This window comes from Notothenia rossii (genome assembly GCF_949606895.1).
Source record: "Notothenia rossii genome assembly, chromosome: 2".
Lineage (NCBI taxonomy): Eukaryota > Metazoa > Chordata > Actinopteri > Perciformes > Nototheniidae > Notothenia > Notothenia rossii.
The window spans coordinates 83,947,541-83,969,976 of NC_136904.1; the positions used below are offsets into that span (position 1 = coordinate 83,947,541).

Below are 22,436 nucleotides of genomic sequence, written 5' to 3' on the forward strand. Positions count from 1 at the left end.
CCGAGTTCAGAGTTGCTTGATTAAAGAAAGCAAAAATCATAATCACGTTTATTTTTGCCAATATTGAGATTACAACTACTCATTGATTTTTGAAACGGTGAAAACATGTCAAAGGTAAACGCATAAATCTGCTGCCCTTTGAGAGAGAGACCAAGAGAATAGATCTATAAATAACAATTCTGTGATGATGACTAGATTCCTAAATAAGCGTCTCCACTGTACCTCATTCTCCTGCTTCTCATCCCCAGACATCTCGTCATCCACATCAGTGCCGGTGCCTTCAATGGCCAGGATGCCGTTGCGGATTGGAGGGATCATGTACAGCTGCTGGATGACAGAGTTCATATAACAGGTGGCCCCGGCGTTCTTCAAACCTACAAAGCCTTTGTTGGGTCGGGGCCCCACCGGAGGCAAGTACTCCCACTCTGTCAGTGTCTCGCAACCTGGAAGGGGAGGGAAGGAAACAACATCTCTCAGACATGATGCAATTTACAAATCTTCAAGTGAAATTGCCACACTGCTGTTTACCAACCTAAGTAGTACATGTCAGTCAGGGTGTCGACTATTTGCTTGAGGTTGCGAACACATCCTACAGCCAGAGCCACGAGGAGCTCAAAGCCAGCGTTGATGGAGGCGGGGCTACTGCACACTGGGATGGCCTGCTCTGTGGGGAACTCCCCGCTCTTCATGTACTGCAGGTACACGTTAGATGCTGGGAAGATGAAGTCGTCGATCAGCTCCTAATCAAGAAAAGAGGTAGAAAGAAATATCTTAGTAATGTTACAAGAAAAGGGAAGAAAATAAGAGTAGCTGTTTCAGGTGTTTGTTTTACCTTAATGAGGTTCGCTCCTCCCTTCTCGCAGCCGATGTAGTACTTCTTCTCTGGCGTCTGGAAGGCTAGAAGCTCTTTGGTCACCCCAAGGTGGCCCTCCAGGATGGTCTCCTCCACACCGGTCTCCCCTGTCCTCTTAACCTCATCCTAGCAAATAACACATATTGTGTATCATCAATACTCGTAAACTACGTATAATAGGGCTGTGCGATTATGGCAAAAATCATAAAGACGATTATTTTGGTCAATAATTGATATCAAGATTATTAAAAACCATTAACCATTAACTTTGAAAACATCCATTTATTGAAAAAAAAAAACGTGAACAGTATGTTTTTAACAGTTGATTGCCCTAAACTTTAAAGTATAATTCAACTGAAAAAAAAAAAATGACATTTTTATTTTTTTAAATAAAATTAATAATCGTTTTATTTCGATTACGTTGTTTTCGTAATCGTTGCAAGCCAATATCGTAATCGAGATTCAAATACGATTAATTGCACAGCCCTAACATGTAATATATCATATTTCTTCAGACATATGATGAGCAGGAGCTTTTACCCTTATCCGTTTTAGCCAGTCGATCTCGTTGTTGAGCAGCACCTCGGCGTTTGGCAGGTTGATGTTGCTGTTGTAGGCGTAGTTCAGAAGGTGTCTGAGTAAAGTGAAGTAGTCTCCAGCGTGTTTGGCTCGCTCCTTGGCTGTACTCTGGACACGGGAACATTTCAAATTAGGATCTTGTAAGCAAATGTCTAGCACTCTGGTGATGCATTATAATACGTTAAAATAAAAAAGATAAATAACAGTCTTTAATATAAACCCAAGGCAACAGCAACTCACCCCCAGCACAGTGAAGAGGAGGGTGATAAAGAAGAGGAGGGGTCGATGGCCCATACAGCATCTAGTTGCCATCAGGAAAAATTGCTCCTGGGCCATTTGACGCACAGATCTGTGGGACACAAATGACAACATTACCATCAGAAGAGGACGTCTCCACCATTAAGGTCAGTATGTTTCAGGTCGGTCTCAGTTGGAAAGTTTCCTGGTGTACTTACTTGCTGTGGCAGTGCAGTAGCAAGTCTATGATGAAGGTCTGCCAAGCCTTCTCTTTACTGAGGGTGTCTAGAGCCGTGGGCATGAGGGCAAAGCACAGTGTCATCACCTCCAGGGCTTCACAACACACCTGCTCATCTTCCCCATCTGGCTCCTTAGCTGCATTTGTCTAAAAAGGAACAAAGAAAGATATTAGGCAAAGATACATAGCGCATTGCAATTTGTTTAATTGCTAATCCCCTGAAAGTCCACTAAGCCATTGAGAGCTCTGTCTCTTGCTAGAAGCTTAGTGCTTTTTGGGAATGAGCTATTACCGGCGTTGTCTTCTATTCAGCTTCATTTGACTTGTATTATGTGTGTTTTTGTTTAAAACATTGTGACTATATTTAAGGGAATATTACAAAGAAAGTGTGCAACATTCAAAGGCAACTCACCTTTTCATATATCTTGCTGATTTCTTCATTTGAACTGAAGACGAGCTGCACTGTTCCGCAGCCTGATGCCCACACTATTTTCTGAACAGCTCGGATCACACAGATGTCTGGGATGTACTTTGATGCCTGGAAGAAATTCTGGTGAAAAAAGTAGTCCCATAGAAGCCATTATTACAGACAGCACCAACACAAGAAGGATCCTCGTATTATCTTTGACTAATTCACTGTTATCTTAAAATCCTCTATCCGTTTACTTACATTTTCTGTTACCTCATCAGAGATCTGCTGGGCGAGGCGGATGGCTACGTTGCGCAGCATGCATTCTGAGGCAGGGTTTGGGATGTTTTGCAGGGCGCTCTGGAGGACCAGAGCCTGGTCGTGGGTGGCCTGATTAATCTGTGGAGAATACAAAGCAGGTTGTGAAAAAAGACGAAAACATGCAGTACAATACCTGTCATGCAGGTATGTGTCTGTGGCAATTGTCTTTGTGAACTAACCGGAGAGACGGGAATATTTCCTTCTGCGTTGGGCTGGCAGGCCTCAGCCACAGCCTTCACATGGCCGAAGCCTACAGCAGTGAGGAGGAGCTTGGCGATCTTGAGCGCATTGAGGTAAGCTCCACGGCGCGTTTCCATGTCCGCCGATGGGAGGAAGTTGTTTCTGGTGAGCATGCTCAACACCAGGGGCAGCCCACCGCTCTTCAAGAAGTTGTACTGGAAGTCGCTGGCGTCCTCGCCCAGAGTGGCACTGGCTGGCATCAGCAAAGCATAAACAACCTGCAACATGGGCAAAACAGTGTGAGCCTTCTTATAAGTAGGCTGGCATGGACAGAAGTACATTTAGGTGGAGTAGGAGTAAAAACTCTCAAATGTGGCACATGGTTAAAATTCGATTTGCTGCAGTTTATCAACTACTAATTAACATATTTTGACACACAAGGGCCAACTGAGAATGTAATACAAACACACTGAGACCCACCTCAATGAGGTATAGCACTTGTGAGGGGGAGGGGCCAAAGAAGCGCGAGTCCAGTGAAGGACTGAGGCTGTTCTCCCCGAGCTTGGCGTGGTCCAGACACACGGCTCGCAGATTCTCCACGGTAGTGTTGTCTGAGGAAACAGAACAATGACCAATGAGCCAACATCGCCGCGGGCTGTGTTCATGTATGTTTACATTAAGTAAAGTGGCTGTGTATTATTGGAGAATGTATACCTGGAGGCATGAGTTTCATGAGAACCCGAGCTCCATCTCTCAGCAGTGGCATGTTGAGGCTGCAGCCCAGATCAGCCACCTGCCACAGGAAGGAGATGTAGCGCAGATGCAGCGACATGATCTGTGGAACAGGGCAGAGGGTGTCAAGAGTTCTGCTGTTTACAATGCATTGCCACATCAATTAAATCCTCACGTAGCCCTTATTATTGTGACACATGTCAAGCACTTGGAAATCAGCCCAGGTTAAACTCACCACACCAGGAAGACAGCTCTCCACCTCAGGGTTGGGCCCGTCGCTGAAGTGGTTGCCGTGGTTACCAGGAGAGCCAGTTGATGAATCAGAAGAGCTGTCTGGGCTCGAAGGCATGTTGGCACTCACCTGGGTCAGCTTGGCCGTGATCAGCTATAAATAAACAACGATAATGAGTTAGCACTAATGAAATAGATATAAAGAACTAACAGCAAATGACATCAGTTGAACTGTGTTTTCTGATGCATCAAAAAACAATGTAATATTCTCACCGTTTTGTCCTTCAAATTGAGCTGACCAATCAACTTCCTGTCATCAGCTGGATCAACAACCTCCCCACCAATGAAAAGCTCAATCTTCGTATGTGCAGCATTAGCTTTGATCCTGTTGAGGATGCCTCGGCGGACCGAGCCGATTGTATCGTTGGTGTGTGACCAGATATCCAGATCATCGACCTGGCGCCCCTGGTTGGGGAAACGGACGATCAGTGTGATATGTTTCCCACGGAAAGCTCTGCAAGAGAAAAGTGAGGAAAAAAACGTTTTAGTGCAGCCTGATTAATACAGGTGCGCGTATTTGTGTGCAACAAGCCTGAGAGGGAAGTAAAACATTGTTTATAACAGGCAGCAACAAATAAGGACTAAAGCAGAAGATTCAGGTAATTATTGTCTTGGATTTATACAAAATCCTGATACGGACTGAGACAATTAAACGCTGTGTATTTTCAAGAGAGCAAAAGCAAGGAGCATTAGCAATTAATAGGCGAGATACTCCAAATTGTTATGGGTTCCTCATAGACCAATGCTACACCCTTCCAACAAGTTTTATGAAAATTAGAACAGTAGTTTCGCCGTAACCCTGCCACAACCAAAAAAGGTGAACAATTTAACGTCTTTAGCAAATGTAATAAAGCGTGTCGTCATTGTGACTGTACCTTGACATAGGCAGTATAGTCCTCTCCTCGTGGTAGTCACTGTCGCACTCATTGATGTACTCTTTGAGCACAGTAAGGACTCGCACCATGCGAATAGCCTCCTGACGGGCACAGTTGATGCTATCTTTGTCTCCATCTAACACACACAGGGTGTCGTAGGAGGCCTTCAGACGGTCAAAGCAGGACTGGATGAAATCTTCATGAATTTCAACCTAAAGGGAGAGGGAGCGGGTAGAACAATGAAGACAGGTTTCAAAACAAGTCATTTGAAATGATTTAAATCGACATCTGCTTGGCAGGAAATGAGAAAGAACAAACCCCACTAACTAAAATAGAAAAGTCAATGTACCTGATTGACTTGTAGTTTTGGTCCGAGGTTGGTATAGATCTCTTTGAGCAGGTCTATAGCTCGGCTGGCTATGTCATCACTTCCTTGAATGACCACCTGGAAGAGAAGGGAACATTTAAAAAAAAAAAAAAAAGTTATTCTCAGAGTCCGGCTTCCATGCATTAATGTCTGTAAAGTGAAGAGGAGCCTCATTATTGACAAGTCACAATACAAGTGGGGGCAAGCTGCAACACACTAGAGGACTGCTGCTTTTTCTCTTGTAATATAGTGGTGAAACATTTCAGTATTGGCTTTAGGGGAAGAGAGGATCTCAAAAAGCATGTGCGTAGTGCAAGTCAAAGCAACATAACGGTTTCTACTGTGCCCACAACTCCTCTTTTGTTCATAACATTCTGACTTCAAGGCCACAGTGAAAAGTGTGGAGTAGTAGTCAACACATTAACACATTTGTTGCAATAGTAATTTATGCACAGACTACATTACTACAACATTTGAATAATCAGTTCTTCCTCATTTTCCTCAATTGTTCATATTTGGTTTATTCAAATAATGATATTGTTGTCATTGTTAAAATAAATTCTACTATTATCATTATTATGACTATATTATTATTTGTATAATGCGCGTTCTGCCTTCCTGTCATTAGGAGTTAGACATGTAATGGCTATGTAATAGATTAGAACCTTCATGATCCTAAACTGCTGGGACATTTCCCTATAGCGATACCTTTATATTTTCTACTCTTCACTCACTTGTCAGCATACAGCATTGATGTACAGAGCCGACACAAGACCTTGTTTATATTGGCATCATATATCAGGGTTCTTACACCTTTTCCAAAGTCAAATTCAAGCACTTTTCAAGCATTTTCAAGGTGCATTTTCAAGCTTTTCAAGCATCTTACATACACGTACTTATACTCAAATGATTATTTCCCTACCTCACATTAAATCAGATTATCTTTATGCTATAAACAACCAAATGTGTGTTTCGTGATAGCATTCTACATGAGGATGAAAAATTAAAGAAAAGAAAACTAAGTTTAATATTTCAAAATGAGTGACCCATCTGTACGTACACTGGGCATCCCATATAACCTGGCGGAGCCGATATACAACAATCAGCCAAATAACCTTTCAATACATTATTGATTACTATTTTGTAGGTACTTTTAGGTTGGCAGTAAACACAAGTCAGAGGTAAATGGTGTACTTTTCCTCCACTATATGTATTTAATACCTTCAGTTACTTTACAGATGTGGATGAATGATGTGAAATATAATCAAGTGTTAAATCAGACTTTAGTTCCTCCTGGAGTAAATTCACAAGCTACCCTGCAGTATACAAAGTCATTCAAACTAGCTGCACCTTTACCAGCTTTGAGAACACTTTAATGATCAATCATTATAAAACATATATATTATTATTCTGAAATGGACCAAACTGCACAATGACTACTTTTACTGTCGCTACTTTCACTATATGTTGATGATAATACTTTTCTACTTTTACTTGAACATTTTGAATGCAGGAATTTTACTGTAACAGAGTATTCCTACACTCTGGTACTTCTACTTTTACTCAAGTACAAGATCTGAGTACTTCTACTTTTACTCAAGTACAAAATCTGAGTACTTCTACTTTCATGACAAGATCCGAGTACTTCTACTTTTACTCAAGTACAGTTTCTGAGTACTTATTCCACCTCTGGTAGCGTATTAGCCTGAATTGTAGCCACAAAATCACGCAGAGCTGCATAAAAAGAGACTCACAATGGTAACAAGTGGAAAATAATATTTACAAATGTGTACAATGATTTGTAGGTAATTTTGACTACTCAAGACACCTGACTTATACATATTCAAAGGAAGACTGTGTTCATTCTGCAATTATATGGGGTTATCACTAGCACCGCCATCGGGTCAATTTGACCCACAGCTGTTTCTTTTATTGTATGTAACTTTTTTTCAATAAAATATTAAAGTCTCCCAGTCCGTGACTTTTCCTGAAAGTCTGTTATGTAGCACCCTCTGTTGTTAAAAATTGTCAATATGAAGTCAGATTGAAGAAATCGCCCAAAGAATTGCCATTTATACCTATTTCCGCCAGCGGGTCCCATTGACCCCACCACTTTTCACGCTATTGATTTCGCGTGTAAACCATAGGTATAAACATGACGTGTTGCTATAGCAACACCCTTTGTCTACTGCGGTTCCTTATAGATTGAGAGGTAGATTGAGAGAGAGAGAGAGAGATATTGATAGCGACAGTCTGTAGTTAAGGAGCGCGCTCCCGCTGACGTGAGACCGCTCGCGCTGCGCTCCGCAGCAAAAAGCTGTTTGCTTTTCACCAAACAACGACAACCGCCTCACGAAACGCTATGTTGTAGTGTTAATAAACGAAACAATTTAACAAAATTGCTTGTCAAAATACCAATACCACAGGACCATTTAAAAAAAAAAAAAAGCAATATATGGCCCGAGCGGGCAAATTGAAATTATGTTATGCTGGCCGGGGTGTCTAAATAGTGCTTACGGGACAGCGGGCCATTTATAATGTCGAGCCCTGTATATCATATGAAAAGCTGAGAGTCCAGAGATTCTATTGGTATACGTTTCATCCCTATGCGATCAAAAGAATATTAAACTTGTTTCAGCAAATTCAGATGATAAATACAACTTTGAAGCTTGTAAAGGCATAATTACAAGCGGAGAACGGAGTAATTTAATGTCACAGCAAGCGTAACAGCCGGTGTTTCTTGCGAGTGTTTCCCCGGTACACGAACACAATACACACAAACGCAAAAATACACAAACACACACGCACTCGCGAGCTTCCCCCAGGCCAGTAATACAAACGAAAATGTGTCTTCGGGTCAATGTGACAGATTTCGATAGAGCAAGTCACATTTGGTTTAGGCACGAAACATACTACCAGTAGAAGTACATTGCTTTTAAAATCGTTCTGTGTCGAATCAATAGATTATATTTCGTGACTATAACACGAAATGCCGTGAGAATTACTGGGTTGAATTACAAGTGAGTGCTTCATCCTCTGAACACCACAGAATGGCGAATGTAACGCACATAACATAGGTACGCTCCTCTGAAATGATTGTCCCCAGCAATTATTATCCCTCATCGAGTTCGCTATTCAGCCTGCTAATGTTAGCTTAAACAAACGTAACATGCCACGTTAGCCTAATCTAAAATGCTCTACTACGGCGTAGCCTACCTTTCATGTGGCTCGTCAGCGCCGACTCTCCGATCGTTATTTTTTGCAAACTTTGCAGGAGGCTACTCGTGGGCTTGACCCTCGTCTTAGCCATGGATTGTATTTGTCTTCTGCTAGCCAACGCTCGTTGAAACTGCAACCTCCTGGCATACTGTCATCTATCACTCATCAGAATGCCCAGGTCACACACCTAACAAAAACACTTGCAGGTCACGCGCAGAGCGCGGGAAGGCCGGAGCGGAGCTGTTTTATGTAAAAGCGAGGCAATTAAGCTCGCTTCGACTTCTTTATTTTCTTTTAATCTAAAAAGCGAAGTAAAGCATTTACATTTACAAGCGCTTTATCCCAAATTCAAACAACATTCCCAAAATTCAAGCAGTTTCCCAACCTTGAAAACACCAGGTCAAATTTCAAGCATTTTCAAGGATTTCAAGCACCCGTACGAACCCTGCATATTGAAGCCAACTGCATCGATCAAGTCAGTGTGGCTGAAACCTTCTCTCCCTCTTCTTCTCATACTCCCTGTCACTCTCCTTTAACTCTTCCGGTGGCATTCTTTTATTTGAAGATGTGAAAGAGCGCACTCCCGCTCTGCAGCAAACAGCTGTTTGCTTTTCAACCAACAACCGTTGCGACCTTACGAAACGCTATGTTGTAGCGTTAAAACACATTTTTTTAACAACATTGCTTTTCAAAATACCAATACCACAGGACCAATTTTTTTTTTAAAGCAATATTTTTAGTGGCCGGAGCGGGCAAGTGCAAAGTACTATAATGTTGAGCCCTGCCAAAGCAACGGACAAATGAGTTACAATCCAAGCCACAATGGATCCAGGAGAAGTCTTCCAGAGCACTCAGCTCCATGTTCTGCCTGACACAAGTGCCATAAGGCTTGAGGCAGATGCATGAAGCAACTTAGCAAATGTTTTGAGAGAGATGGAATATTAGGTGGAATATGTACTTTTGAAAAAGGTACAGCAAGCATTCTTTAAGCCAGTTCAAAATGGATATAAATAGGCTGAATTCCCTGTCATCCATCTGTTTCCCTCAGCGATAACACACGTATCTTCGGTGTGTGCCTGTTGTAAAAAATCTCCTCACCCTCCAGAGGTAGTCCAAGCCTATTAGTTCCAGGTCGTCCATCATGTAGGCCCTGCGCTTCGCCACCAGCTTGCCCTCCCTGCAGTTGACAGCCTTGAAGAACCTCTCAAAGCACTTCATGCCGTTCTCAGTCAGCAAAGATGGGTCCAACTGCAGGACATTGTTCTCAAAGAAGTCCTTATTGATGTCTGGGTCCAGGTCTGGTTCATCACCCATCAGCTTTGAGTACCTATTCAGTGGCAGCAATAAAACAGATGCCGGTTGAATGACAAATGTAAAAGGAATTCAATCAAGCCAAAATGCAAGAAGACATCAAATCATACTGTACCATTTGAAGCAGGCCTCCCGGTCACAGAGGAACACCGCATTCTCAGCCAGACACTTCCAGATCTGCTTGGCCTGAGGGGCGCACAGCCACAGCTGGCCATCTTTTAGCAGGAACCTAGAGAAAGAACAAGATAATCAATAGCGGCAGACACTCGTGGCCTTAAGGTCAGTTAGCGTTCTTGTAAAGGTCATGTAGTTCGGGCCTGGAGGGGGTTAAGTCACTGGGTACCATTTCTCCTCCCTAATTACCCACTGTTGAACAAGATACTTCAATTGAGTGGCTCAATAGCTAAAAGACAACTGTTGATTTATTGTGCAGCTCCTATAGGTGGTGTGAGTGTGACCCAATACGCCTACATTAAACCATGTAAAGGAAACGCTGATAGTGATCACAGTTACAGCGATCAACTGCTTGTATGGCAAAGAGCATGGGACTATCATTTCAATACAAAAATGCTGTTCTCATAATTATCTTATAGTAATCAAGTAGTCTTCTTCCAGTGTTCTTTTAGGAGTGTCTTCATAAAAATAAACTGTTAATTCTATTTATGTATGTTTTACTACATAAAAACTAAAAAAGTTGTGATGAATTTGACTGGACAGATGTGATCACTAGAGCCAGGTTTTTACTGTATCATATACTTCTCTTAGGCTTTAATATATCCCCAGATTCTGACAAAAGATAAATAAGCAGGTCTAAGCTACTACAAAAAGGTATACTATATTGATGTATTTAGAAGTTAGATGTGATGTTGTACCTAAGGAAGTTGAGTCGTTCCTGTACTTCCTGCACATGGCTGTAGCGGCTTCCTGGTCTGACCGTCTGGGGGTCAAACTCAGCCTGCTCTTCTGTAAAAGCACACACAACCAGTCAGATGGCACATCCCTGAAACAACTGCTGTACATAGTAAAAAACTACATTTTCAAAAAACACAGGGTGCACTTTCTGGCCCAACCATGTACCTTTGGAGAACTGCCTCATGGTCTCCATGTAGGCCGAGAGGTTCTCAGCCACCAGGGTGACCAGAGCGTGGTTATGCTGCAGCTGGTTGATCAGGTCGTGGCGGTAAAACACATGAGGACTTCTCTGGGTTTGACTAAAGAGAAAACAGTGGGAGGAGTGGAGGTTATTAGGGCGACCAACATATCATTCACAGCGAAGGCAAGGAAGACTTTACTCAAATAAAGTGAGAATGAATCTGACAAAACGTACTTTAGTACTACAATTTTTAAGAAAACATAGCATGACTGATTTCTCATTTGTTTTTATCAGGGACATAAAGAAAGCAGCTTTTGGTGTATTTGGGTATATGTGTGTGCATCATAGAATAACCAACAGAAGAAGTCATATCAATATAGGCCATTTCCTGCCTTGTTTTCCACATCTTTTGGATTGAAAGCTAAACTTCAGAAAAATGTAAATAACCCTAAAATCTATGATTCACAGTTTAGACAGCAATCGTACTAAAACGAGCCAAATGGGAATCTGCAACACATTATCATCCGTTTGAATAACCAATGCCAAATCATTGTTTATAAAAACGAGCTGGCTTAGATTTGTTACATTCTGCAGTTACATCATGATTGCAGTTCATCAGCAGCGGCTAGATTATGCTGACTCAAGGTACAATTATCAAAAATGCATGCTAGTGTTACTACAATTCTTTAGGTAAATTATCTATATCTGCATATCAAATGCAGCTAAAGAATGAAGGCATACATTTGAGTGGGTTCAAGGCATGAAATACCCCTGATATTATTTGCATTGAGTGATTTGTGCTGAAAGGAGCTGGCATCAGGAAGAACGGGGCTCCATCTCAAAGGACATTTCATTTAGTTGGTAACTGTCGTGATTAAATGATGATTCTGTGTATGCACTACAGCTTGTGTTCAGCACTGAGAAACTGCACAAAGAAATCCAACAAAGGGCATTTATAAAAAAGGATGAACAAGAGGTGGATTAATTGTTTGGGCTGTCCTCAACTAACAAAAGTCTTAGTTGATTTACACTTCAATTACTTTGTTAACTGAGTAGTTGAATTAAAAAGACAAACCTTATGTAAAACTGACTTTCTCGAAAATAATCTTAAATTATTGTGTTTACAAGAGATATGCCAATAAGTTTGTCAGAAATAAGTCATTCAGCATTCAATAATGATGTATTGAGTAAAACACTAGGGTGCAGCCTCCTTATTGACTGCTTTTGAGTAGTTGTGTATCCTGTCTCTTGTTTTCATTAACTCAACATATGCAGGACTTTGAACAGGGGGTTGAATGAGGAATCAGTCATTTGAGATGAAACCCAAGAAAGAATAGCTTAAGCAGATTCATGACAGATTTACATTTTATAAAGTATATTTATGTTTATATCATGAATATATCAAAGAGAAAGTTAGACTTGACGTGAAACAGAAATAGGTAGAACCCTGGAATTAGCACTCAACTTACCCCACTAAGTTCGTTTGTATGTTAATTGGCATTTTCTTTCTGAAAAACAACAGGCATGTATACTACATGTTTTCTGACTAGAAAAGGGCACTATTTCAAATCAGAACAATTTGTGATAATACTGAACAATATGATTTCATATAAATATTACAATTCTTTTACAAATGTTCCATGGTAATGTTAAATATAATACTCCCTAAAAACGTCTTTATAAACATGATTTACTGGCAGAACTTAGCATATGTAACAGATAGGCCTTTTGCATTCAAGAAATGTTGTCAGAGCAGGAAAAGACAAATGTACATATTTGAATGTCTTGTAATACGGGAAAGTTAACCCCAAAATAAAAAACAGACTGTTTTAGTGTGAGTATCTGAATGTTGAAGATATCAACCGTAAGATGTCTGCCTTCTCTTGAAAAAAAATGGAACAAGACGGCAAACAAATTGTGGTGCTCAACACCCCAAAAAAAATACATTTGAAAAACAAATGTCATATAAGATTAATATTATTCATGTTTTCTTTCTACCGCTCAACACCCGCATGCCAATTCACCACCGAGGGAAGCACCCATCCACCCGTTACCGAAATGCTCCTGCCCACTGGTGTAGTTCGGTAGAAAGAGAATAATAAAAATATACATTTATCTTGTTCCATTATATTCAAGAGAAGGCCGGTGAACTGTCCCTCCAATGTCATTTGTTACATCTTTGCTTTTCCTATTATGACAAGTCAAAATGTCTGCTGTGAAAAAGGCTTTTGATTTAAAAAAAATATTAATGTAAACAAGAGCTATATTTAATATTTACTGAACATTGATATGACAAGCTAGCTACCAGACTAGACAGAAACTAGCTAGTCAGCTGTAAACAGAAGTGGGCATTTTGATTTGTGGATGTGCTGGAGGGTTAACATTGTAAGATTATAACAAAGACAAAAACGTAAGGAAAACGTTCAGCTCCTTTCAGTGTAGTAATATAAAAGGTGAGTATGATTTGCCCGCAACCAAATAAAAAAAAAACACCTGTACTTCCTGTATTAAGGACACACACAGTGAGACATGTTTTAAGAACATACCGACAGTCAAAATCAAAATGTGTATATTTCATAGTATAAGAAACGAATACATGTTGGGTGTATCGCCCAGCCCTGTTGGTTAATAAGGGTACTGTGGTGATGCATTCTGATGTTGTCCTGCAATAAAACGAGCCTAAACTGCAAGGCTATTTACTCTGTGGGGCACTCAGCAGAAAAAGTGGACAGGCCTCAGAACTTGTGCAAATGTGATCAAAATGCCAAGAATGTCAGCTAGACAAAATAAGGTGAATGTGAAAATTAGTTGTGTTGCTTTTCTTGTGGGTGTTCATGCATGATAAATACTAATAATTTAGAATTTGTAACTTAAATAAACACTTTATACTTGCCGACATAATAATCCTCCAGTACATGTTCCAGACATATCAATTCGATTTTTACTATGACCTTACCTGAGGTTTTGAGGGGCTTCTCCAAAGAGGCTACAGATTTCTCTGATTTGCTTCAGGGCAGGGATCACCCATTTGTCATTGGTTCGTAGCTCTTCTATGAAACGATCTATCCACTGAATCTTCTGTGTATCTCTGTCCTGTGAGTGGAAATCAAACATCCTTAGTATTCGGAGCTTAATCTGTCATTTTGCATGCCATTTCCCTGTAAACATGTTCACTGACACGTACCTGTGAGCAACTGTAATCTAATATTTTGATGTGAGCACTAAGAGCCTGGTCCATGATGTCTACAGGCACATCATCGCTGTGGGCCAGGTTCCACAGCAGGTTGAGGACCTTGTGGGCCATCACCCCATCCTTATCATCCTCGGCCAAGCGCCGGATTAGTTCCAGCAACTTTTCACGCTGCTTCTTGCTGGCATTGGTCCAGCTTGCCTGCACAAGAGGAACAACCAAATAAAGGTTATTTCAGATTTCATTATACAGTGTACAAAGCACCCTTTGTAATCCAAAATGTAGCGACTGATTACTACAACTCTTACTCACCTTGAAGCAGTCAAAAAGGTGATCGAGCTGCTCAGGTGAGAAGTCCCATGCCAGCTTGGCCAGGAGGTCATGGACGTTCTTCACAATGGCCTCATGCTTACCAGCCTGCAGATATACAACAACCCGACGGTTGGGTTAACAAAAATACTTCCAACGTCCGCCACCGGACGTCTCGGCGGTGGCAGGGATATGCTGCAGTTGCAATGGGGACCAACAGATCCTGTACTTTCTGTTTCCAACTATTGTTAGGGAGGAACAACTACAGTTGTGGTTAAGTCACAGGAATGCAGTACCATGTCCTATGATTGGATGTTCTTTTGAAAGCAAATGTAATATTGATTTACTCTATGTGTAAAGTGGTCAAAACCCAGCTACATTTTAAGTATGGAGAAAACATTTATTTTGATTTGAAAAAGGTCTCATCTGATCCTGATAAAAGCATATGCTGAAAAGGGTTGCTCTTACAATTAAATCGTTCTTTAAAACTACAAGTGGAATGTAGAGCTCTTCAGTCTGTTTCCTCTCTCCATGCACCTTGCGGTGTCGTGTCCACACCATGATGACTCAACCTGTACCGTCATGCTCATTAGAACAAATGGTAGTGATTTAGCTAAATGCTCGGTAGCGGGAGAAGGAGGAAAGGCAGGAAGCTAGAAAGTGGGCAAGAAAATGGGACTGAGGTTTGTTGCTCTCCACTATTAAGAAAAAAAAGTGATAATGATGGGAAAGCATGACTGACAAGCAACAGGTGCTCCTGTGTTGGTCCAAATAAAACAATCGTAAACTAAATCTCTCCAAGCTATTTTCATTTAACATATAAAAAAAACTACAAGAAGACACAGTTTGTCCGTACAGTGAAGCACACAACTACAGAACCACGCACTGAAGTCTTGGTTGTATTAACCCTTAGTGATGCAACTCAAATACAGACTCAAGATCTCAGACTATATAATGAAAGGAACATAATGTCAAAAGGTAGAGAGAGTGCTTTGAGTGGTTATAGGACTACAAAAGCACTTATGAATGCAAGTCATTCTTTACCATTCAAATCATATAAAACACTGAGTTGTACCTGTGCCGCCCAGATGTTGTCCAGATCCTGCATTGTAAGAGCTTTTTCTTTGATAACGAAGCGAAGGATCTTCTCCAGTTTCTCCACGTACTGCGGCTGGTGCAAACTGTCCCTCAGCACGATGGACAGGATGTGGTTCTGCTGGATCCACTCCTGGCGCAGGACATGAACACACAGAGAGGACAAGTGGATTTTAGATCAAGATAAATAATTGATGCACACGGCACAAAATGTGAAGAGCAGTGCTTACCGCCATGCGCTCTGCAGTCAGCCACTCTTCCTCCTCGGGGTTATGTCGATGAGTGTAGTAGGACACACTGGAGATCACCTTGTTGACTTCATTTAGTGCATTCATTTTGCCGTTAAAAGAAGAAATTTGCAATAACCTGTGGATAAGAAATGTTTTTTTGATCAATGAGATTAAATGTGTATGTGGCAATTGCTCTTACATTTCAACAAAAAGCACAAGGACATTATCTTTTGATGCTCACCTAAGAATCATTTTTAATCTAAAAATCTCTAAATTCTTCACGGTCTCCTCCTGCCCCGGTACACGAGAAGCCAGATTCTTCAGAGACTTGATTATCATGGACAGTGCGTCGTTTTTGGCTTCATTCTTCGCCTCTTTCTTCAGCTCCTCATCTGTGAGATTCTCTAGAAACTGGGGAACCATCTCGATGACTGGAAGGAAGTACTTCTTTACCGTGTGCAATGTGAGGAACTCGTAACACTGGCCAAAAGGCCTGTAATGCAGAAACCACAAAATCAGCTCACACAAACATCAACAGTACACTGATAGCACATACAAGCAGCATGTTGAAGAATGTTGCTTTCGTTAAACAACTGCCTTACTTGATAAGTGCAGCGATGATCTGGACGTTCAGTGCTTGGCCGCTCATGAAGCGATCGTGCAACATTTGAAACCCGTTTAACGTGCCAAATTTGTTTATTAAGTCCACCAACCAGCCCTGTGGACAAAGAATGAGGGAATACACATTTAAGAAGTTGCTCTGTTCAGTAAGAGAGAGTAAATACAAATAGTTCTCAATTTCGACAAAAAAATTCACTGATGTCTTGATTGTGTTCCCATAAAACTAAAATCACAAGGTTGAAAAACAATAATTGTGTGCATTATTATGTCCTTGAGTCTAATTTGACCAAGAGATTCAAAGCAAGCAAGTATTAGACAGGATTAGGAGAGATGAGACATTCAATATCTGTTTTAGCCAATAAATAACTTAAAGCAGAATCTTTCTAATAGTTCCAGTGGAACCCTTAGTAGTACTGGGCCCCCAGCCAACAGAGGCAGACAGGCTGCAGTGCTGTTCACACTGACCCCGTGCCCACACTGTATTCATCACTGTTCAATTCCTATTCTCTGGTGTAGCCACCTTCTCTTTATATTATCTAATTTGCCCCAAGCATTATTATTAATAATAATAATAATAATAATAATAATAATAATACATGGGACTTATATAGCGCTTTTCTGGAAACTCAAAGACGCTTAAAAAAAAATGAAGGCTGCTTTCACACCTGTGGCTCATGAGGTGGTCACACTGAATTTTTCCCAACAAACCACAAGTGGTAAACATGAAGCTATACAGACTGAAGGCTTGACATACAGTTAACGCTAGAGGTAAGGTGTGAAAGCACCCTTAGTGTCTTATAGATTGTGATCATCATCAGGCTGGAGGCTAAAAATAGCCTGTTTACTGCACAAAACAAAATATAAAAAATAGTATGCACTTAATACTCATAATATAACAGAAATAAATATGATAAGTAATATTATGCTGGATTACTGTTGACACTGTCATGGGATCACAGAATGTCAGACATAAGGTAATTTTCAGCAAGGTTAAACCAGGCAAGTTGAGAGAAAAAGAAAGCCTAATAAAACTTGTTAAACATTACATTAAAAAGGTACAATGTTCATGTTTAGTCAACTGTTGCCATGGTGACTCACCTTGGGAGAGCGAGGGTCAGGTGGTCGGGCGAAGAGCTCGTCGTCGGCCAGCTGTGCTCCGGCGGGGACGGTCTCAGAGGGCCGCGTGCCGTTGTAGATGTGGAACTTGCAGTGAGGGTTGGTGGCCATGGCCAGCAGCTCCAGTAGAGGGAACCAGTCCTGAGAGAGCTTGGCTACACACAGCTCCACCAAACGGTGTGTGTTATTGATGATACACCTCTGTGAGGAAAGGGTTGTTTGTAAAAAAAAGAATAAAGAAACAATGGCATTAGACAACAAAAGACAGAGGGTAACACAGTGTATTTAGCCTTTATATGATCCCATTATATTAATACACTGTACCTGGAAATATGAGAAATACTATATTATGCATGGCTTCTGCCTGGTTACCCTGCATTCAAGCCAGCCTAGCTATAGCAACTACCAATACTATACTTCATGTCATATGTTTTACTCAAATTGTATGCATTAGTGGAATCTACAATATTTTTGATGTGAAACTTAATTCCTTCTGAAGGGAGACGGGAGACATTTGTGCTCCTTTACATGTCTGTCTGTCTCACTGGTTTATCATGAAAAGGTCCAAGAGATCAATCTTTAGTCTCAATACAAAACAACAGCCAGCCTCAGCTCCTTCTAACAAAAACATCATTGATCACAGCCGGCGTTGCCTCTTTCCTCAGCTCGTTGAGAAACAAACAGAAAACTCAATTTACGGGCAAGACCCAGGTCTGAACAATATATGCATCTAATGAAAAGGGCAAACATTTCAAAGAATAAATTAAGGCGAGTTGGCTGTGCCGAGTCATAATAATATAGATTTTTGTCAACTTAATAAAAACCTTTGCTACCCAACATTTAATCTACGTCAGAGTAGTTGTCGTGCGCTGTGGTAATTGAAAAGGGGGTCAAATTCCCAAAACAGCACTTATGTTTTTGTTATGTGTATTATCTTTATTATTTATTTTTTGAAAGATTATAATAAGAGGCTGGATTGTTACCATGGAGTCTTTGACAAAGCTATTTTTTCATGTACCAAAATATAAAATCAACAATAAACACTCACATGAATCTCAAACTTCCAGCCACTGACGGCCTCATCGGTCAGGATCTTTGTGAAGGAGATGGTCAGACCATCTCGGAAAAACCTCTGACACGCCTCACACTTTACATCCATTCCTGCAAGGAAACACAGCCCTCATTTCAAACCATGCAATGCACAGAGTGTAAAACATCTGTTCGTTCCAGTTTCTAACATTTGTTGAACTTCTGTTTTATATCATTTCAATTACATATCTTTGTTTTATTTGACTAAACCCCTACTTGAAAACACCCATGGACTCTTAACATGTGTGGTGATTTGTTACTCACTTAAAATAATTGTTTTGAAACTTGAATAAAACATTTTTGAACAACATTGTTTTGATTCAAAAATCATAACAATTATTGGCCCGATTCTACACACATACATTAAATATGTAATTAATTATAGTTTGCACTTCATGGTTAGCCTTTGACTTGCTTTAAAGCTCAGGCAATAAAATGTAAACGCCACAAATCATCTAAACAGACACAAAAGAACATTTAGTTTAACTTACCTTTTTTACTCAGGTCAATAGCAGCTTCCAAGAGGACTTCTAACTCTCCTTTTGGCAAAACTGGAACGACCCAACGAGGCCTGAGAGGAAATAAAGGTGAATCAACAAAGACATTCAAACTCACTTCAGTAATACATGAGAAGATGCAGCACATTGCATTGAACTTGATATACCAATGTTTTAACTCATAAACTGTTGATTCAAAAGTGGGCATTGTAAGCATCTACTGCTAATGATCACAACATTGGGACGAATACAGTGGCGATGTAATACATTACATTAGGAAGTTCCAAAAAATCTGCATTGAAACTCTCTTAAAAAGGTAGGGTAGGTAAGACTGGAGAAACCAGCTCGAGTGCGCTAGAATTTGAAAATACACAACCGGAAAACAATCTGCCCCTTCCTTCAGACTTCTTTACAGAGCCCCTCCTCCAACACACAAACGCACACATGACCACAGCCGGCGATGAGGGCACGAGATAAGTTTGTGCACGAGATGGAAGGCTGACAGGCAGGAAGGCCATCCAGTTATTTTAGCCTCAGATGATTGGTCGTGCTTTTTACAGTATTACAGCTTCCCCAGATGACATTTTTTATGTATTTATTGTCAAAGCATTTAATGTATTCATTGCTATCGGGATGTTAAGAGCATTCCATGGAAAATAACAAAAAGTGTTTCTGAAGTGAATTACCTACCCCACCTTTAATAAAGTTACCCTTATGCGTTATCAATTAATATGGCTGTAGAGCGATAGTCCACATTCTGGCTGTATCTAGGAGTTAGGAGAGACAGAAGATGCAGCATGTGTGCTAGCATGTGGGTAAATACCTGTTGATCATATCATCCAGCTTGGCTAGGTCAGTGTGAGGGAAGGCGGGCTCCTCCTCTTCCAGCTGAGGGGGTCCGTCCCCCTGGCCCTGCTCCTCTGGTGGGCTCACTGGAGAGTTCTCATTAGATGAGTTGGGAGATGATGTCTGGAAAAATGACAGACAATCAAAGTCATTAGAGATGAACCCATTCGTAGCGAGTTACAGCGGAAGCATCATTACCGCAACGTCACAGGTCTGATATCAGCCTTGAGACTGGAAGAGTTTCATGTCATGGCGCTTTTTGTGTTTATTCATGAATAACTATGTCTACTCTGAAGATCGAGGGCGAGGTCACATTAGCTGTCATTTTCATCAAACACCGGAAAATAAAGAAACCCATAAAGGCAAGAGGTTGGGAGGAATGTGAATGACTGAATGTATGCTGTATTACTACTGCTATTTCTTAAATACCCTTATTATAAAATTCTAGTGCATTTATTTTAAAACAGATTTAGTTTATTTTCAATAAATGGGTATGTCTTTATGTATGTACTTTTTTTTAAATATATTTATTGTTTTTGAGGTTGATATTTAAAATGTCATATATGTAATTTCACTATTTTACTTCCATGTATTTAAGTTGATGTATAATGTTTATGGTTATCTGTATGCTTCTGTGCTTTTCTAAAAAGAGAATTCACCAGCATATGGAATTGTTACAGCATCTAACATAGTGCAACTCCACTGTGAATTGGACCATTATCATTATTTTATATATCCTGGCTTGATGTCATGGTAACATGCCATGTGCATTAGACCATTCAACCACATGCAGCCTTGAGGAGATTTGTTTCCATTTGTTTCTATAAACAAATGGATGATGACAAATGTCTAATCATTTCAGAGCTTTGTGGAAACGCTGAAAATGATACTTTAAGAAGAAGCAGCTTTACCTACAGGCTCACTGACACTCTCATATCATCAGTCAAATGATATGAAACTGCAGGCTGACATTTATCTAATGTATGTGCTCAACTGGTTACTGGCTAACAAGCCTCTGCAATCTGTAGCGTTTTAAAAAGGAGCACAATGGGGCATTTTTGATCATTGGTATCTCCGGACCAACAAACAAAGGGTCAGAAATGGGCCTGACATTAACTATCGACGACAAAATGCCTGACTGAGCCCTAAGCTCAATGCACCAGTCTGATTATTTAATTATATAGAATAATGATTGTGTTCTCACAAATGGCTTTTTTTTTTTTTGCATTAAAAAAAAAAAGAAATCTGTTGCAACACAACAAAACGCCTCCATCTCACCATTATCAGTGAGATGGACTTTTTGACCACCAAGTCAAAAGTGAAAGTTAACTACCTGTTTCCGTGGGGCCATGTTCCAATGGAAAGCCAAGGCCCACTTCTTGTATAGGGGTAGGATTTCTATTGTTCAGGTCACTAAGTGTAAATGCATGTAGGCATAAAGAAGCAGGTGTTTCTCCTGAAAGGTCTCTAAACAAAGCCATTCAAGTCATTATACTCGTAGTATACGGCAGACACAGCAAATGCTCTTTTCATCCTCCTCTACCCAGAGGACGCAAAAACTGAGGGCTGACATGGATGTGTTACAAGTATAAATGTGTTAGCATGTGGGTGTATCTGTTACGGTGCTGTTGAACAGAATTTTTTTGGAAGGAAGAGTGTTTGAGAAGCAAAAACATCAATGTGTATCCATGAATGTGAATTTAAGCACCGGATGTGACCATTCCTGTCTTTATTTCATTTCTAATCTAAGGACTGTGTATGAACATCAGTGGTGGTGTGAGCAGCTGTGTGTGAGAGTAAAACAGGGATACACACAGTGGAGGGAGACGCATAACTGAGAAATATGAAATGTGGGGGTGTGTGGTGAAGGCTCCTTCTGCTTGGCTGACCTACATAGGCAGCTTGCTTCTCACGTCTCACCACAGCTCATCTCCAACCAACACAGGACTGCACATGCACACTCACACAGACACACACACACACACATCCTTTATCCATCACTCAGGAGGCTCTGTTCATTGATGCCTCTCCTTCACTCTCCTTCACTCTCTTTCTCCCTCTTTCTCCCTCTTTTCCGCTCCCTCCTCCCCTTCCCTTCCCTTTTCGTCCCCTTGGGCATCTGTGTGTGGTTTAGGTATGAGCGATATATCTGTTAAAAAAGCGGTGCTGCAGTGTCTGTACTTACTAAAAAGGGAGATATCACAACTCACTTTGTCCCTTCTCAGGTTAAATATACATGTGTCTGCCGTCAAAAGCAAGTGTAATGCACAGTCATTCAGAACAAAGCTGTACACTCTTATGTTGAGTATTAGCTGGGAAGATGTTGCTCACCTGGTTCTGTGGCAGTGGGGGTTGGCTCTGAGCATCAGGTGCCTGGCCCTGGCCCTGACTGTCATTGCCCCCCACCGGAGAGCCACGCGTGGTGGCCGTCATGCTCGCCACCGGGCAGATCTTGGCAATCTTGGCCTCTTAAGGAGCGCTGGCCAGGAGGGAAATCACAGCCACCTCAGCTGTAGAGCAGAGGGAAGAGAGCCCGAACGCACGAGAGAGGGACACAAGCACCTGGAGGTCTGGATGTGCCGCTGAGACCATTGCATAACCTGGGGAAAAGGGTAGAGGGGTACAGGTCAGAATTATCAGCAGGTTGGCTAAGTTACCTGTAATACATTAAAACAAAAAATCATAACCTTGTTCTGCTAAATTGACCATAAACATCATCCACTTGTTCTGAACTGGGC

General features: G+C 41.0%; 1 protein-coding gene across 7 annotated transcripts in view; it reads right to left on the reverse strand.

Annotated features, from left to right (window-relative positions):
- usp9 (ubiquitin specific peptidase 9) overlaps positions 1-22,436 on the reverse strand; it is a 39,217-nt gene that overhangs the window by 12,387 nt on the left and 4,394 nt on the right. For 5 of the 7 annotated variants that reach the window (XM_079663693.1, XM_079663691.1, XM_079663692.1 and 2 more), the window contains exons 2-33: positions 22,030-22,298; positions 19,676-19,821; positions 18,847-18,926; positions 18,315-18,427; positions 17,249-17,467; positions 16,132-16,247; positions 15,771-16,022; positions 15,530-15,665; positions 15,280-15,432; positions 14,208-14,312; positions 13,890-14,096; positions 13,662-13,798; positions 12,175-12,213; positions 10,690-10,823; positions 10,485-10,575; positions 9,728-9,841; positions 9,400-9,628; positions 5,065-5,160; positions 4,716-4,927; positions 4,054-4,294; positions 3,785-3,934; positions 3,532-3,652; positions 3,298-3,428; positions 2,817-3,095; positions 2,578-2,715; positions 2,320-2,457; positions 1,888-2,054; positions 1,673-1,781; positions 1,394-1,540; positions 833-979; positions 533-740; positions 223-443 (exon numbers count right to left, since the gene is read on the reverse strand). In XM_079663693.1, the coding sequence (XP_079519819.1) occupies positions 223-443; positions 533-740; positions 833-979; positions 1,394-1,540; positions 1,673-1,781; positions 1,888-2,054; positions 2,320-2,457; positions 2,578-2,715; positions 2,817-3,095; positions 3,298-3,428; positions 3,532-3,652; positions 3,785-3,934; positions 4,054-4,294; positions 4,716-4,927; positions 5,065-5,160; positions 9,400-9,628; positions 9,728-9,841; positions 10,485-10,575; positions 10,690-10,823; positions 12,175-12,213; positions 13,662-13,798; positions 13,890-14,096; positions 14,208-14,312; positions 15,280-15,432; positions 15,530-15,665; positions 15,771-16,022; positions 16,132-16,247; positions 17,249-17,467; positions 18,315-18,427; positions 18,847-18,926; positions 19,676-19,821; positions 22,030-22,131 (4,878 nt within the window). In that variant the 5' untranslated portion in view covers positions 22,132-22,298. The remainder of the gene's footprint in view (positions 1-222; positions 444-532; positions 741-832; positions 980-1,393; positions 1,541-1,672; positions 1,782-1,887; positions 2,055-2,319; positions 2,458-2,577; positions 2,716-2,816; positions 3,096-3,297; positions 3,429-3,531; positions 3,653-3,784; positions 3,935-4,053; positions 4,295-4,715; positions 4,928-5,064; positions 5,161-9,399; positions 9,629-9,727; positions 9,842-10,484; positions 10,576-10,689; positions 10,824-12,174; positions 12,214-13,661; positions 13,799-13,889; positions 14,097-14,207; positions 14,313-15,279; positions 15,433-15,529; positions 15,666-15,770; positions 16,023-16,131; positions 16,248-17,248; positions 17,468-18,314; positions 18,428-18,846; positions 18,927-19,675; positions 19,822-22,029; positions 22,299-22,436) is intronic. The other 2 variants (XM_079663697.1, XM_079663694.1) reach the window with 1 other exon arrangement.